The sequence below is a fragment of the Octopus bimaculoides genome, chromosome 1 (genome assembly GCF_046866305.1).
Source record: "Octopus bimaculoides isolate indiv1 chromosome 1, ASM4686630v1, whole genome shotgun sequence".
Classification (NCBI taxonomy): Eukaryota; Metazoa; Mollusca; class Cephalopoda; order Octopoda; family Octopodidae; genus Octopus; species Octopus bimaculoides.
The window spans coordinates 73,324,960-73,342,459 of NC_142928.1; the positions used below are offsets into that span (position 1 = coordinate 73,324,960).

At 34.0% G+C, this 17,500-nt stretch overlaps 1 protein-coding gene across 6 annotated transcripts in view; it reads left to right on the forward strand.

Moving 5' to 3' along the window:
* The window catches only part of LOC106871880 (protein-glutamine gamma-glutamyltransferase K), a 426,022-nt gene that overhangs the window by 319,078 nt on the left and 89,444 nt on the right, over positions 1-17,500 (forward strand). For all 6 annotated transcript variants that reach the window (XM_089352317.1, XM_052967482.2, XM_014918634.3 and 3 more), the window contains one exon: positions 4,658-4,806. In XM_089352317.1, coding sequence (XP_089208443.1) covers positions 4,658-4,806 — 149 coding nt within the window. The remainder of the gene's footprint in view (positions 1-4,657; positions 4,807-17,500) is intronic.

Genomic DNA, 17,500 nt, shown 5'->3' on the forward strand with positions numbered 1-17,500 from the left:
ACACACACACACACACACACATACGAAGGGGTGCTGAAAAGTTCCTTGCGAGTCCGCAATCGGAGCTTTCTGTGATAGCCACACGATTCTCTGAATCCATATACTACACTACGAAGTTGTATGTGTATGTGTGTGAGTGTAGAGAGAGAGAAAGAGAGAGAGAGAGAGAGAGAGAAAGACAGATAGATAGAGAGAGAGAGAGAAAGAGAGAGAGAGAGAGAGAGAGATTATTCGATGGCCTATGTATTGCTTATAACGTAAGACATTGCAAAACATTTTTTCCAATTGTTAGAATTTTTATTATGCATCTTTATTAAGCATCCGAATTCTTCAGAACAGATTACTTATACTAATATTCTAGCTTGTCCAGTATGGGTCAATTTATTATATTTTGTGTTTTCCATATCGATCTTCTTTTAGTAAAAGAATTAAAAATTTTCTATGGTGAACAGTCTTCACAAATGTCTTAATATCCTTAATAAATCACTATTGCAAAGATGTGCAATTTTGATGGAAATGGTGCAAATGAATTACGACAGAGAATAGGTGTGTCAAAAACAAGATATTTTCATTTGAAAAATAATTATTATATTATCAGTGCGTTGTCGATTATTTGAAGATTAAAATCAAAGGCGTTGTAAATCATTGTTGACTTTCATATATCTCATATAAACTCTACAGTCTCAATGTAAGAAACAATTGGTTCTGTAATAATATGTTTAGAAACATAGTTTGACAAGTGCTGTCTTTCTCTACAAAATTTCTTTCTTCGGTCAAAAATCCATAAAATCATTATATATGTAATTATGAGTTTAAACCTGAGGTACTACAAAAAGCGTGACTGTAGTATATCAACTAATTTTATTGCACTTATCGACACTGGTATACTGAAAAAATTGCCAGGGCGTTTTATTGACATTTATTGTGTTAAAGAAATGTTATAATCTTGAAAAAGAATTTCCAAAAGCAGCAAGCATTAATTTTTAAGGCATCCTATGCAATAAATCAAAGTCTATTGATATAATTAACATATAACAGCGAGAGCTGATATTGTAGTTATTCGTCTTTATTTAGATTCACTATTTTGTGTCCAACGTGAAATCAATATGAATGAATGTGATATGGGCAAACTTTTGTTTTAGAACAACAGTCTTTTGGTTGTATTATTGCTTATTCATTAAACTTATAACGGTTTTAATTACACTACTATATTATTAATTTCTAAGGAGATATTTCACCGATTTTCTGGTGTGTATTCAGAGCTAACCTAAACTTCGTCTTTGTTGCTTTATAAGCTATGTGTTATGGTTGGTGCAGTCGATCTATGAAATAGAGCAACTTTTCATGACATGTTCAATACTTAATGGTAATCCTCAGAATATAGAAGAAGACAAGCATGGACATATATCACACCTGTATTCTCTTTATTAGACTAGTCAGGATATGGGCTTGCGATCATGGCGTCATGTTAATAACGTGTTTCATGTTACTCTGGAATAATTACAATGTTACATTATTTAGCATTAAATGCTAATAATTCATTACTGTAATATGTATCACAGATATTTATGTCATTTTAGTTAAGTACGTATATAAATGTCTGGAATTTTAGATAACAACCTTTATGATAAATTAGAAACTCCAAATATAAACGATGATTTCTAAAATTGATGCAAAGACCAATATTTAGCGGAGCAGCCACAGTCCATTGAAATGAACCTCAGTAATTGAAGGTACTGATTATATTTATCTCGGAAGGATAAAGGAAATGCCGATCTTAGCAGGATTTAAAGTTGGAACATAGATGAATTTGAATAAACACCGCAAAACAATCTACAGGTTCTGTAACTCCATCTCCCAATCAAACTTAGAAGGAACACCGACATGGATTGTATTTGAACTGTGAAAAATAGTAGCCATATTCCCTTTCACACCACATTTTACTATATCGTAAGAAAGGTCACATTAGATACTGTGATCATGGATACATTGTCAGGAAATAAGTTGAGATGGTCGAAATTGAAAGACTTTTATCATAGGTCTACTTGATCAATGCAGGCCTAGGATTAAACTCCAATAAAACCTAATACATAAATATAATCTTATCATTATGTTGTTAATTCTAGAAGTCTATCTGTCGAGCATTAAAATAAGAAATTATCATTGAATAGAAAACTCAAAATATATTTGTCTGATAAATATTTATACAGTACGTTAAATCAGAATCGAGGTTTCTTTTTTTTAATGAATAACTGTTTATTATACCCAGAGGTGTCTAGAGAAAGTTATAGCAATGCTTATCTTCATATTTTTTCCAACTATATCAATATTTATTCGTCTAACTCATGTATACCATTATAACATAACCATATCAACATAATCGTGGGTGGCTAAGGACATAGAGCAGTAAGAAATATCCCACTGAGCTAAGAAATCCCACAAGGAATTTTAATTACCTTGTATAGTATTGTCTTATATACAAGAACATTGAAGAAAGTAAATGCATACATACATTTAAGGAGCAGCCACAATTGCGTTGCTGTGAAGTTTTCTTTGAAGCCACGTGAGTCTGAGTTCGATTTCTCTACGTGGTGACGTGAGAAAATATATTCAACCGTAATCTTGGGTTGGCTCACGTTTTGATATCTTAGGGGTTATTTTTGCAGAAGGAAACTGCAGAAAAGCTTGTCATGTATATGTGTATGCATACATACATACATATATACATATTTAGATGTGAGTGTATATAGATTTATATATGCATGCACACGTGCATATTTTGACAGATGGTGTAATCAAACGAGAAAGCAGATAAACCGATGCTTTCGAATGAAAATCACCTGCCTTTGATAATTGTTCTACTCAAGTTGCACAGAGCATTTCTTGTCAATCTTGCCATCGTAAATGACATGAACCAGCAATTTGCCCACTGGAAACCTCTGACCAACGACATTATTGTTCACAAAATGTGATATAAATATATTTGATATCTCGCTTAGCTAATTTTGCAGCGTAGTTTGGATTCTCAACTAAAGCCATTTTTCTGCGAGTGAAACGAATGCTCTTGAAGAAGACATTCAAACAATTATCATTCGCGTAGGAATATTTCCCTTAAACACACACACACATGCTTGTATGAATTCATATAATGTATACGATATACTTCTTAAGAAAGGCTATACCACAAGGTCACCTATCTATAAGGCTGGAAACTCATTCCAAGTTCAAAACAATTAATGGCATAAAGTAAAGGAAATGAATTATCTTTAATATGTATCGTGCCAAAATATCTATCTTCATGGAAAGCTCAGCATTTATGCATTGTTCATTTGATGTAATATAGATTTTGGGCTGTCTTTCGTTTATTCTTATATAATTCTTATATGATATTTGCATGCTTCAGTCATTGAACTGATCTTAAAGGGTCTTAGGTTTTAGTCAATCATGTCAAATATATATATATGTGTGTGTGTGTGTGTGTCGTGAAGTATATTTGCCACCTAAATGTGGCTAATACATAAAGGTTGTTGCTACTGTAGTTGTAGCCCAAGGAAGACATCTCCTCCAGCTGGCTATTGACACACTGTCTGTGCCACATCATTATTTGCAAATACTGATATGGCACAGACAGTGTGTCAGTAGGCAGCTGGAGATTTCTTCCTTGTGCTACAACTACAGTAGCAACAACCCTTATGGGTTAGCCACATTTAGGTGGAAAATATACTTCACGATGTCGTGCGGTTACTGTTTATACCTCACTCAGAGATTTATTTTATATATATATATATATATATATATATATATATATATATATATATATATATATATATATATATATATATGTATGTATGTATGTATGTATGTATGTATGTATATATATTTCTAAATAAGGCACTTTATCCTATCAGTATTTGTTTGTCGAACCACTACCGAGGTATACACAAAATGATGTCAATATAAAAGTAAAAGATAGATACATACAAGCATGCCTACACGGACACAAGCATACATAAATACATATTACATACATACATACACACACAAATATATACAATTGGATTCTGCACGGTCTACGTCTTTTCCGTCGGCATAATTTCACCCACATGTTATTATGGATGACTACAACCCAAAAATTTATAGCAGAAGACACTTGCCGAAGATGGTCGTGTAGGATTGTCTAGGGTTAAAAAGCAAGAAAAATACAACTAACTCTGGAGAAGCTTATCTATATTCTACTGCACCTAACCATTTTTTGCCGGTCTGGCAGAATCCTTTAGAGCGTCGAAAAGAATACCTCGCGCTATTCGTTCGGTTTCTTTATGTTCTGAGCTCACATAACGCTGAGGTCATCTTTGCTTTCGTCCCTTCGGGGTCGATAAGATAAAGTACTACTCAAGTGCTGGTAATCGAATCACTCCTTCATCCTGAGTAGATTATTGGCCATGTGCTAAAATCAGAAACAATTACTACTACTACTACTACTACTACTACTACTACTACTACTACTACTACTACTACTACTACTACTACTACTATTGTTGTTGTTGTTATTGTTGCTATTATGTGAATTTAATTTGAGGTGTATTGTTTTTGTTAATCCTATATCAAAACAATAGTCAATATGTATATATCCATATTTATATATTTTTCCTTTCAGGACGTCTTTCACGGAGAAGTTCGCCTCATACTATGGCAATATACGTGGGCTTCTACTGGGAAGCAACTTGATTGGTCGTCGTTCAGCCTGCAATGAAAATTTGTTCTCTGAAGAAGCTCAGCTAACAGCTTTCAAGAAGGAGAAAGAAGGTAATTATATTATTTTCGTGTTACCCCATGGCCCTGTCCTAATAACGTGTTTCTTGAATAATTACAATGTTCTTATATAATTGCCAATAATTTATTACTGTTATACATTTAGCGTATGTTAAAAACATTTCCGACACTAATCCACGCATAACTTGAAGCAGTTCATGCAATTTTTTTTTTTTTGATGCTTTGTAAGCTATAAGAGCAGACATCAAAAACAAAATTCGGAAGGCGGGATGGATAAACATTTAGAACATTATTGACATGTGTTCGTCACAGTTTTCCTTGAATACAGTGCTCGTTACACACAACATATGTGGCACTCCGTCGGTTACGGCAACGAGGGTTCCAGTTAATCCAATCAACGGAACAGCCTGCTCGCGAAATTAATGTGCAAGTGGCTGAGCACTCCACAGACACGTGTACCCTTGACGTACTTCTCGGTGACAAGGCTGGCCCATTGAAATACAGGTACGGCAGAAACAGGAAGAAAGAGTGAGTGAAAGTTGTGGTGAAAGAGTACATATATATATATTTTAAATTCTCAATCGCAGAATAAGCATTATTCTGCGATTGAGAATTTAAAATCACTTCTTTAACTTTCTAAAAAGACATCTCAACGCTTCTAAAAGCAAACTTCGTTTGTTTATTTACGTTTGTCGTAATTTGAATTTTATATATATATATATATATATATATATATATATATATATATATATATATATATATTGTGTGTGTGTGTGTGTGTGTGTGTGTGTGTGTGTGTGTGTGTGTGTGTGTGTGTGTGTGTGTAGTTCAGCAGTTCAGTGGTGTTAGGTCTGAAAAGGAAAAGGATCTGTGTTCTTTTAGCTACGCAAAGCTTACAGTTTTTTGACCCGTTGACATATGGTGTGGACGTTTCAATTACTTTTCCTTTTATGGTATGTGGTGTGGCGATGTATACAGGCGCAGACGTGACTCTGTGCTAAGAAGTTTGCTTCTCAACCACATAGTTCTGGGTTCCGTGCTACTGAGTGGCACATTAGGCTGTTGTCTTCTAATATATCTTCGGGCCGACCACAGTCTTGTGAGTGGTTTCGATAGACGGAAACCGAAAGAAGCCCGTCGGGTACATATATGCATATGCCTGTGTATTTGTGTTTGTCTCTCCATCACCGTTTGACAACCAGTGCTGGTGTGTTTATTTCCCCGCAATTTTGCGGCTCGGCAAAAGAGTATTAGGCTTATAAAAAACAAGTTCTGAGGTTGATTTGTTTGACTAAAACCCTTCAAGTGGTGCTGCTCTAGCATGGCCGTAGCCAAATGACTGTAACAAGTAAAGGAATAAAAGAATAAATAAATAAATATATATATATTTACACGCACACTTATGAATGTGTATATATATATTTGTGTGTTTGTCTCTGTGTTTATGTACGTATGTATGTGTGTATGTATACATTAACATGTGCAAACATACACTCAAAAGTTGCAGTCTACACACAAAAGACGGAACGAGTTTCCAATAATTCATACTTTACAGTGTTCATACCTAAAGCGAAAGGACTGCCTAAAATGAAAGACACGGAATTAGACAGACAGGGAGTCAGACAGATAGACAGGCAGATAGATAGGTAGGTAGACATACATACAGACAGACAGGCAGGCAAGTGGATAGATAGACAGATAGATAAACCATTATATTCATGTTTTAGTTGATTTTCTGAATATCCGATACCAACTGGTTTAGTTGTGATGAAATTTCGATCCGGAGTGAAAGCCAAATAATAATTCTTTCAAGTGAATAAATCTTTATTTACTGTCGCCACTACGTCTTGATAAAATATTGCTCATTAGCCGATATATTTGCTCATTATAACCACAATTGCACGTCTGTAAGCGTTCATGCGTACAGTGTAGAAATTTTATTCGTTTATGTGTAAACTTGTTTGAGTATGGAAGGTAGCGAATGTGCAGTTGTACATTAATTACTGCATGTGTGTGTATAGGTGTGTATGCGTGTGTTTGTGTGTGTGTCTGTGTGTGTGTGTGTGTGTGTGTGTGTGTGTGTCTGTGTCTGTGTGTATGTGTGTGTGTGTACAAGTATGTCTAACTTCTGCTAATGTTATTACCTAAGAGATAAGATCGCTCATTGCTAACAGTAACCCTCGTTGCTATGTTAAATGACAAAGTACCTAACACACCTAATAAAAGATGCCATTTGCATTTTTAATCTATTTTGGATTTCAGAGTTGTCACCCTTACCCTTCTTTACAAATATTGTCATTGGCACTTATGATTTTTCGTCTCATTATCGATACAATTTCAATTGGATACGATTTAATTTTGCCTAATTCTACTAAGCATGTTAGCCTGAACTTAATATGTTCATAAGAAGCCTTTTAGAAATTTTTCAATCTCATTATGTTCAACTGCCTAATCAGTAAATTATCTTCACAAAAGAACTACATCTTTGAGTCATTCTATGATCTAGTAAAGGCATATTACACTTTACTTAGCTGAAGATGCCTAATAACATCAACTTGTGTAGAGTTGTCTACAAATTTAGAGCCATCCTCTCCACATTGCATGTCTTTTTAATTTATAATCAACGTAAATCTTCAAGTTTTCTACCTGGCCTTCCTTGACAAAATTTGCATTACAAGCTTACACAGATGCATACATTCATGTCACAAACATATTTTAACTAACCTAGGCGCTAACATTTCGTTATACACACACACATATAGTAAATAAAAAAAAAAGAAATAACAAACGCAAAAACACAACAACGCAAGGACGTGGTACATGTAAAGTATTAGCAGACGCTCAGGGAAGGAAAGAAAGGTGGTTTTCCGTTTCGGGCTGTACATTCATATATCCAAATCGTATTCAATGCGTTATCGAAAACTTAGTTTAACATAGTATTTCTATGTTCGTATGTATTTTTATTAAGATAGTTCATATCGGCAGCAGTTCCTACACGATTACAAAGTCGTAATCTGACAATTTCAGAGAGATCTGACGACTAATCGGATTTTTGCGTCAAATTTTAGACGACGGAGTAAAATTTCAGTACATTTGACACCCCTTCGATTGGTTTCACGTAGAGAAAAATTAACCTATAATGAAGATTAATAGAGGGCATCAATTATGGTAATTGAAGAAAATGTCCGAATCTAACAAGCTAATGAACATGTCGTTCAGATTAGGCTTTCCGAGTCGCTGAGGAAAATGTTATAGTACTTGATGTAGGAAAAGCTGAGGTGCTTTTTAATGGCAATCATTGCCCGCCAAGTGGTAAATGATAAATTGTTTCCCACACAGCTTTTCTAATAGTCTCCCTTTTACCGTTTTTTTTGTTGTTTTTTTTTTGCGATAGTGAAGTACCTGAAAAGGACCAGTGTAGGATGAGCTTAAAAATGGAATCACTTTAGATTAAATCAAATGACGGGTTGAAATCGGAATATGCGCTAGTGTGCCGTGATGAAGTTGCAGTTGGTGTTATATGGGACATGTGTTTCTGCAGTCTATCTATGTATTGTGACGTATCTTGTACTGATTCTGATTTGGACAGTTAGGTGCAACCATTTGTCCTGATAACTTGAGAAGTGCTAGACAGTCTCCGTAGTATGGCACTGCTGCAATATGTACCACACTTCTACTAGGTACTCTCAGTTATCTCCTTCGAAGGGTGGGGTTGCTTATATTGATAGTAATATACTCGTATCACTTAGTGGTGTCCGGCTGGACTTAAGTGCAACTTTGACTTGGCGACGGAAATGTTCCACCATACTGTTTGTTGGTAGATTATAAGCGGTAATGCGAATTCGAATGCAAACTGACTCTCTATCAGTTGTGATGGCCGCTGATGTACTATAACTTGAGGTCCACCGGTCGATTTACAAATCTCTTAGCAATTATCTCCGCTGTTGTGTCGGTTAGATAAATAAGCTCCTAGCTATCTGCTATTTCCGTTCAAATTTGAAATGATAATAATACACACACACACACACACACACATATTTATATCAAATTATACACTATCTGCACATATGTCTGTATTATATTCAAGGCAGGAATTTATAGTTCTTTATTACTCATCTATGTCTTACTTCGAATAATAACGTTTCTTAATTCATTAACGTTTCAATATTGTCTCCTCCCCTAAATTTCAGTCCTTGTGCCTTTAGTAAAAAAAGATTATTATTATTATTATTAAGGTGGTGAACTGGCAGAATCGTTAGTCCGTCTTTGCGTTCTGAGTTCAAATGCCGCCGAGATCGACTTTCCTTTCATCCATTCGGGATCGATAAGTACCAGTTGAATACTAGGGTCGATGTAATCGACTTATCCACTACCCCGAACCTACTGACCTTGTTCCAAAATTTGAAATCCTTTTTATAATTACTATTATTATAATTAAGGTGGTGAGCTGGCAGAATCGTTAGCACGCCTAACGAAATGCTTAGCGGTATTTCGCCTGTCGCTCCGTTCTGAGCTGAAATTCCGCCGAGGTCAACTTTACCTTTCAACCTTTCGGGATCGCTAAAATACGTACCAGTTGAACACTGATGTCCATATAATCGACTCATCACTTCCTCCAAAATTGTTGCCCTTGTGACAAAATTTCAAACCATTATTATTATTATTATTATTATTATTATTATTATTATTATTATTATTATTATTATTTCATGTTTAACTTTTGTTTTGCATTTGTACAAGTTGGATCCAAGTCTCACCCAGAGACCTCAAGAGACAACAAGTTGGAAGTTCATGTAGGTGTTATGCCTAGGGTACCATATATTTGGATTTGTTCTCGAGAATGTTTAAGAAACCATAAGAAAATTATGTTTGTTTTAAAATTTGATTATTATTATTATTATTATTATTATTATTATTATTGTTATTATTTTGGTTTTGGCTCAGGTTCAGTCTTATTCCTGGTATGATTTATGTGAGTAACGGGTTACTACCTGTAACCTTAGGTATCCACAAGTTTTCAGTAGTCTTACAAGTGCTTAGAACCCTCCTGATAATCTTTGCTGTCCTTAAGAAGCAAACTTTCTGTAGGAGCTCTCTCGAGCATTCTATTTCAATCGCCTTCAGCCATTCGTATATATGTTTGCGTACTGTTCCCAACGCACCAATTACAAGTATGACCTTTACTGTTCGTATGCTTTAAATTCTTCCTATTTCAAATTTTAAGGGATTGTATTTTCTTTGTTTTTCTTCCTTTTTCTTTATGATCCTGGAATCAAATGGGCATAATGGGTCGATAAGTAAGCAACTTCGCTTTTCTTTATCTGTAATCGTTATATCTGGTCTATTATTTTCTAACTTCTTGTCCGTTTGAATAGAAAAGTCCCACAAAATTTTACATTATTATCATCATCATCATCATCATCATCATTCTTCTTCTTCTTCTTCTTCTTCTTCTTCTTCTTCTTCTTCTTCTTCTTCTTCTTCTTCTTCTTCTTCGTATTATTATTATTATTATTATTATTATTATTATTATTATTATTATTATTATTATTATTATTATTATTATTATTATTATTTTATGTTTGACTTTTGTTTTGCATGTGTACAAGTTGGATCCAAGTCTCACCCAGAGACCTCAAGAGACAACAAGTCAGAAGTTCATGTAGGTGTTATGCCTAGGGTACCATATATTTGGATTTGTACAGTTTTGTTCAAGTGAATGTTTAAGAAACCATAAGAAAATTATGAGATCACAGACAGTATTTTACGTAGGATATGGGCAGTTCCCATGAGCACTATCTTTTGAACTTCAGCCATTTTGGGGTTTCCTGGTATCTGATCTAGGTAGTAATCAGCCCGTTTCGCTGTCATTCCCAGGGCACCTATGACAATAGGTATTGTTTTCGTCTTCAGATTCCACATTTTGCTAATTTCTATTTCAAGATCTTTATATTTGCTCAGTTTTTGGTAGGTCTTGACAGATACGTTTATATTATTATTATTATTATTATTATTATTATTATTATTATTATTATTATTATTATTATTATTATTATTATTATTATTATTATTATTAATATTGAGTGAGAGAGCAGTGCATGCCATCAAAGTGACAGTGGGGTAAAATTTACGAAGCCCATTATACCCATCATGACTACCCGTCTGATAAGGGTACACCAGGCACATGCATCACAACCATATGTGCGCGACATGGTGATCTCATATCAAGATAAACAGCGCATGACTTCGCAGGTGGGGCCCAGTCAGAATTTTCTTCAGGTCGAGTAGCCCATCCCACTCAAAAGGTCCCTGAATAAGGTTTGTTTAAGGATGTTGAGTAAAACACCCATGTTTCCAAAGGTGAATTATTCAAACCCCAAAGAATTCCTCTCAGCACATGGCTATGATGTTCCCCCACTACTTCTGCTCATGATCAGAGATGCACATATCATCAGCCACCAAGGGAATGCTCAACTGGTTAAGGTCAAACAACTGACAAGCAAATCTGTGGTATTGAGCAGAATATTTGCTGTATCCCATATTTTATACCAAGACAAAACAACGTACATGATAACACTTCCAATCAATTAAGATCAGAAGCCATGAGAGCCACTGCCTGGTACTACATATCGTTGTTATTATTATCTGTAGTGGGTGATAAAGAAGGTGCGAAAATTTATTAACTTCATTAACTTCGAACATAATCATTACTTTAACTGAATAGGTTTGTGGTTGCATCTTGGATGTCTAAGGACTCCAATGTCTCTTATACTTATGTATTCTCTTGTAATCTCCTGCTTTTGGATTACAAACGTGTGTATGTGTGTATGTGTGTGTGCAGATACTTGTATCTATGTATTATATAATCCCATGACGCTTAAATATTAATGTACTTACATATACAAATATAAATACATTATAATACATCCCTGATTATGTACACAAAAGCCTAAGTTAATCGGCACATGTTTAGTTTTGCCACGTTTCGTTTACATTTCCATGGACTCTTCTATACTCAACCATATCTGCAGCTTGTTTGTATTCATTGTGCAATATTGCAGATAAATACCTTCATTTAGAATATATTGGGAAAAGTATTTATCGAATTAATCAACGTTAATGATCACATAACTTTGAAATAATCTTCTAGTAACCCGCATCGTATTTCATCCTAATCATCTATGACTTAATTATACTTCCTAATGGCGAAAATATAACAGAAATATAGAGGAAGGAAGAACAAATCAAATTCAACGGGAGAATTTATTCAATGTGGAAACATCAAGGTTAATTAATTGCAAATCTTCAAGATGCTGTTACCTTTATGTTTATGCATAGACATTGGCATAAATACGTGAATGAAAATACATGGATTTTTCTTCTCTTGTATTATCGTTTCGAGAGTGAAAATGTGTGTTAGCGACTGAAAGTGTTGTGTTAGCAGTGGCTGTTACAGATAGATAATAGATAATATTTATGTAACGGCAATATACTCTAGTTGGTGTGTCAGTTCCCCTGTCCACGGAACTCACGGTGATTTGGATTCTACTGTATCAAGATTGCTCATTTCACGCTACAGATAAAGCAGATTCAAATTAACCTCAGCTCTCCATACACATTTACAGGGGTAGTGGGTAGGCAGATACTTATGTGTGTTTGTGTGTGTGTGTGTGTGTGTGTGTGTGTGTGTGTGTGTGTGTGTGTGTGTGTGTGTGCATCTGGGTGCGTATGTTACCTATTTGACGTTCTAATATGATGTTATTGTTAAGTGTAAGTAACTGGATCTTTTGTGGGTCATAATAATCTGTTGCTGTAATGAGGCATACTGAACGTATTAGATGCGGTAGTGATGTAGTAAAAACACAATTCAATATTTATCTACACAGACGGCAAAATTGATATGGTATTCGGCACATTATCCATGCTTTTTTAAAGCTGAAACTTTACTAAAAAGGTGATTGAGACCCGAGTCTGTAACAAAGCATGTAAATGTCGATTTCAATGTTTAAACAATACGAGGTGTTGTGTGTGTGTGTGTGTGTGTGTGTGTGTGTGTGCGTGCGCGCGCGTTTTTGTATTAGAAAATATGAGCTCAATCTGAACGACAAATGTATTTTTGCTGGCAGTAGAAAAATTCGCCGAGAATATCTAACACCACAATTCACTGGTACCACATTCTTTCTTCTTCATGTTTCTGCACTTTAGTGTCTAATGAAAGACAAATAAGGACACTTTAAAGAAGAGTAGACGTTTTCTGTTGAAAGACCTGTACGTATGCAGATGACGGTTTATTGTGTGAGTGCGCCTGTAGTAGTTAAGTGTTCTGTATAGATCGTAGCTTCGTACAAAACAGCAGCCTTCTGCTTTTCATTTCGTTGTGTTATAGCCTGGTCACTCAAATGAGTTAGATATTAGGCAGTGCAGGAACAGTGATGTAATTTTGTCTAATCCTCGCAAGATTTTAATGTTTAGACTTTAAGGAAGTAATTCTTATCACCTATTTTAGATGACAAATAGAGACAGCTAAACGTTTTTACAAATATCGGGTTTGTTGATACTGCAATAATTGAGTTTCTAGCTACAGTGATACTTTGTGTGTGTGTGTGTGTGTGTGTGTGTGTGTGTGTGTGTGTATGCGGGCGCGTGTGTATATGATGTATATATATGTGTGTGTAGACACGGATAGATAGATAAATCTTTATACTTACATGGGTGTGTGTGTGTGTATGTACCTGAATGTATGTATGTATATGTATCGAGAATTTTGATAATTCGGATCAACTAATTTCTATAATTAACACATTCGGTTAATAAATTGCTAACGCATTGGGTATGTTCGATTTTTATGCTACAAGACCACGAAATAAAGAGCATAGATTTCATCCTACCGTAGTTAGTTGCCGACGAAATATCAAAAATTATTTACTTCTCTCCAACAGTTCTTTCCATCCTGTTGGCGAAGGTAACTTATAAAAAGAAAATCGTTTGTGATTGCTCAGTGATTTTAAGTAACTTTAATTTAAGCACATAGTTTATTAATTAGTAGAATGCTGGATGAATTCGAAGCCGTGTAACTTCAGGAGACTTTTGGGATCTTTGTGGTTTTCGTCACTGTACCTTTAAAAAAATTTTTGGGATCTTTGTATTAGAAAATATGAGCTCAATCTGAACGACAAATGTATTTTTGCTGGCAGTAGAAAAATTCTTTAGAAAAATTCTTTGTGGTTTTCGTCACTGTACCTTTAAAAAACTTTTTTAATGTATCATATAAATGTAAATTTTGATGCTGAATCCGAATTTGTTATTTATTTATTTCAGAAAGATATTGCAAAAAACTTAAAGGTGTTCAAAGTTTGAAAATTTTCAGAATTTTCAGCCAATCAGAAAACAGCACGTTCGCTCTATCTCTTCCATCATGGGGGGGGGAGGCATCACCATGTCAAAATATTGCTAGAAATAACAGTCAAAACATTAAAATATACACGAATGAATGTAACATTAAAACATTCGCGAGCAAATTAAATATTTAAAAGCTACGAACAAACAAACCAACAGGAGTTGCTAGAAATAACAGTCAAATTGGTGTTTAAAACACACATTTATTAGTTTTTAAAAAAATCAAGAACGAAAGTTTATAATACACTCTAGGATTTTATAAAATAAACTAGCTGGCTCTGTGCTGTCAAAAATGACGGCTAATTGTAATATTTTATATATAAATATGGATGGCAAATCAAATTAATACACTTGTCAATGTTATCTAGTAGTTGTCTTTTAAGATGTGACATCGATCATCGTTTGTTACGCGCACACACACACACACACACACACAAACATTCACATACCGCCCTTTTAAGGGTACACACATATACACACAGAGTTGAAATGCTCCCACTACCAGTTTGACATCACCCCTTCCTTTCTCATTTATATGTTGTGACGGAGAAAGACACTTGGGTATTGTTATAGTAGAGGATTAGCTTTCTTGTATCCCCTACTCCTCCTTGTGCTCATGCGCAGCATCATTGGTTACTATGAAAACAAATTTTCGCCACGGTAACGTGTAAAATACTCGCTTCTGATTGGCTAAAATACCCAAATTTTGAAAATATTAAAGGCTAATAACTTTTTAATTATGGATTTATAAGCAAAATGAACTTCATTTTCATAACTAGAATGCAAAACATAATCCGTATAGCAAATTTGAAAGCAAAAGCAAATAAAACAAAACTGACGAAAACCACAAAGATCCGACTTTTCTATCCGTTTGTGAATAATTTGCAAGACTTCTGCCGCAGTCTTTAACTGTTGTCTCTCTGAACGGGACACAATCAGAGACAGCTAACCAATTGCCATTGATCTCATTTGTGTTTCATACAGGTATTTTTTTTTATATATTTAGAACAGCCAGAAGTAGCCAATAAGCTATTGGCTTTCTTTCCTCTTCGCTCTCTTACAACAAAACATTTTTTCTGAAACTCCAAATTGTAATGGCGAACAAAAACTTAATATGCAGAATTTATGATTACTAACCAAGTATTCCAGCTACTGTTTCATATTGCTTGTGTTAGTTTCTTTCTTTTATCGCTCTCATTGCTATTATCTACTTTATTTCTTGGTTTTCTATAGTATTTTTAAAAAAACCTATCTCATGAATGGGAGAGTTATGTGCTTTCTTTAAATAGATCGCAAAATGGCCATTTTATTGGCTAGCACGAAATAAAGATGTCATATCATTTTTGATGGATATTGTGCACAATATCATATGTCTAGTGTTCTTTTCATAATGACTATTATTTAACTCATAGATTAGGACAGCACTGCAAATCGATTTATGAATTTCTATTGTTGGGCTACTATTTCTTGCATAAGTGTGTGTGTGTATTTATATTTATATATATATATGCACATACATACATATGCATATATATTCATGAGTGTATATGTATATATATATACACAAACACACACACACACGCACATATATATATATAATGAAATATAGTGCATGTTTCATTATTTTAAAAAGCGGGCCACTGCATGTTTTACTATATAACCGTCTTAATATATAACCAGCAAGCTACCTACCCGCCTGCCTACCTACCCGCCTACCTACCTACCTACCTACCTACCTACCTACCAACCAACCTACCTACCTACCTACCTGCCTACATACATACATACATACATACATACATACATATATGCATACATGCTCACCTGCATGCATGCATTGATACATATATACATATAAGTCTATTTCCGTATTTATTTGTATGTCTATGTATATATACAAGTAATATGTATTTTGGTAAATGTCTTCAGATTATAATATTATAATATAATCATTATATATATATATATATATATATATATATATATATATATATATATATATATATATATATATATATATATATATATATAAGGTTAAGAAGGGTATTGGATTCAACCAAACCCAAAGATACAGGTAATACCGAGTAAGTGCTGTATACCGACTAGTTTTGCCCCATTCGTTGTATAAACAAGAGTGGGGATTATAAATGTAATAATCCATTCCTCTACTCTTTCTGTCTCCGATCAAGGGATACATTGGATTTTCCCTGAAACAGCTGTAAGACTTTATCCATAAAATATATTTCTATTTTTGCCATTGTTCTCTTTATCCTTTCCTCTCTTTATATATATATATATATATATATATATATATATATATATATATATATATATATATATACATATGTATGTGTGTGTAAATATATAATATGTGTGTGTGTGTAAATATATAATATGTGTGTGTGTGTAAATATATAATATGTGTGTGTGTGTGTGTGTGTATACACTCACAGCGGAGGAGACAAACGGAGAAAAAGGAAGACATAGATAAAGAAATTTTGAAAAGAATGGAACAATCTTGTATTTTATCGATATTGGAATTTATAGTCATAAGTTATGGAGCAGACTGTAAGATTATTTCTTTTCTGTTTTCTGCCCTTTAACTCCTCAAGTACATTTCACATAAAAATTTGATTTACCTATTTTTTTCTTAAATATAATTCCTTAACCGTGAATAATTCATATATCTAATCTGATCTTATCACAAGTTCCTTAAAATATTCAATTAATGGAAATATACTAACAATTTTAAAGTTTTCAGAATAACTTTTCGTTGATAATATTTCTGTTTGTTGTCTGTATATAAAAATTACTTACGTTAAATATTTAGATGTGCTTTTATTACTTAAAACTGTATTGTCTTTTAATTTCTAAAAGTATTTTCAAACAAGGTCTGGACGTCTATGGGGGGGGGGGAGTAGAATATCTTTTGTTTTGAGAGTTAGATCGTTTTTTTTTCCCGTATTACAGTAGAAACATTATATCTTATCTATAGTAAATGTTTCTAATTAATATAATTTCCTTTTCGTAATATCATCAAGTTGTCAGGCTCTAATCAGTTTTGTCTGAAATGATTAGTCAATACAATTGGTTCTTTTAAATTGTCTGAGGTTGATAGGCAGTGATTAATTATTGAGTTGTACAATCCGGTGTCTTGAATGAATGTTTGTAATGCTAAGTATAGGCTGGAAGTTTTAGAGAAGGGATACAGTTCTCAGTTGGAAAAATCCGGTTGGGTATTAGTAGAAAATCTGAGATGGTATGAAAAAAGAAGTAACAAATTCATGTGGTAGAAAGAGAAAGAGAAAGAGAGAGAGAGAGAGAGAGAGAG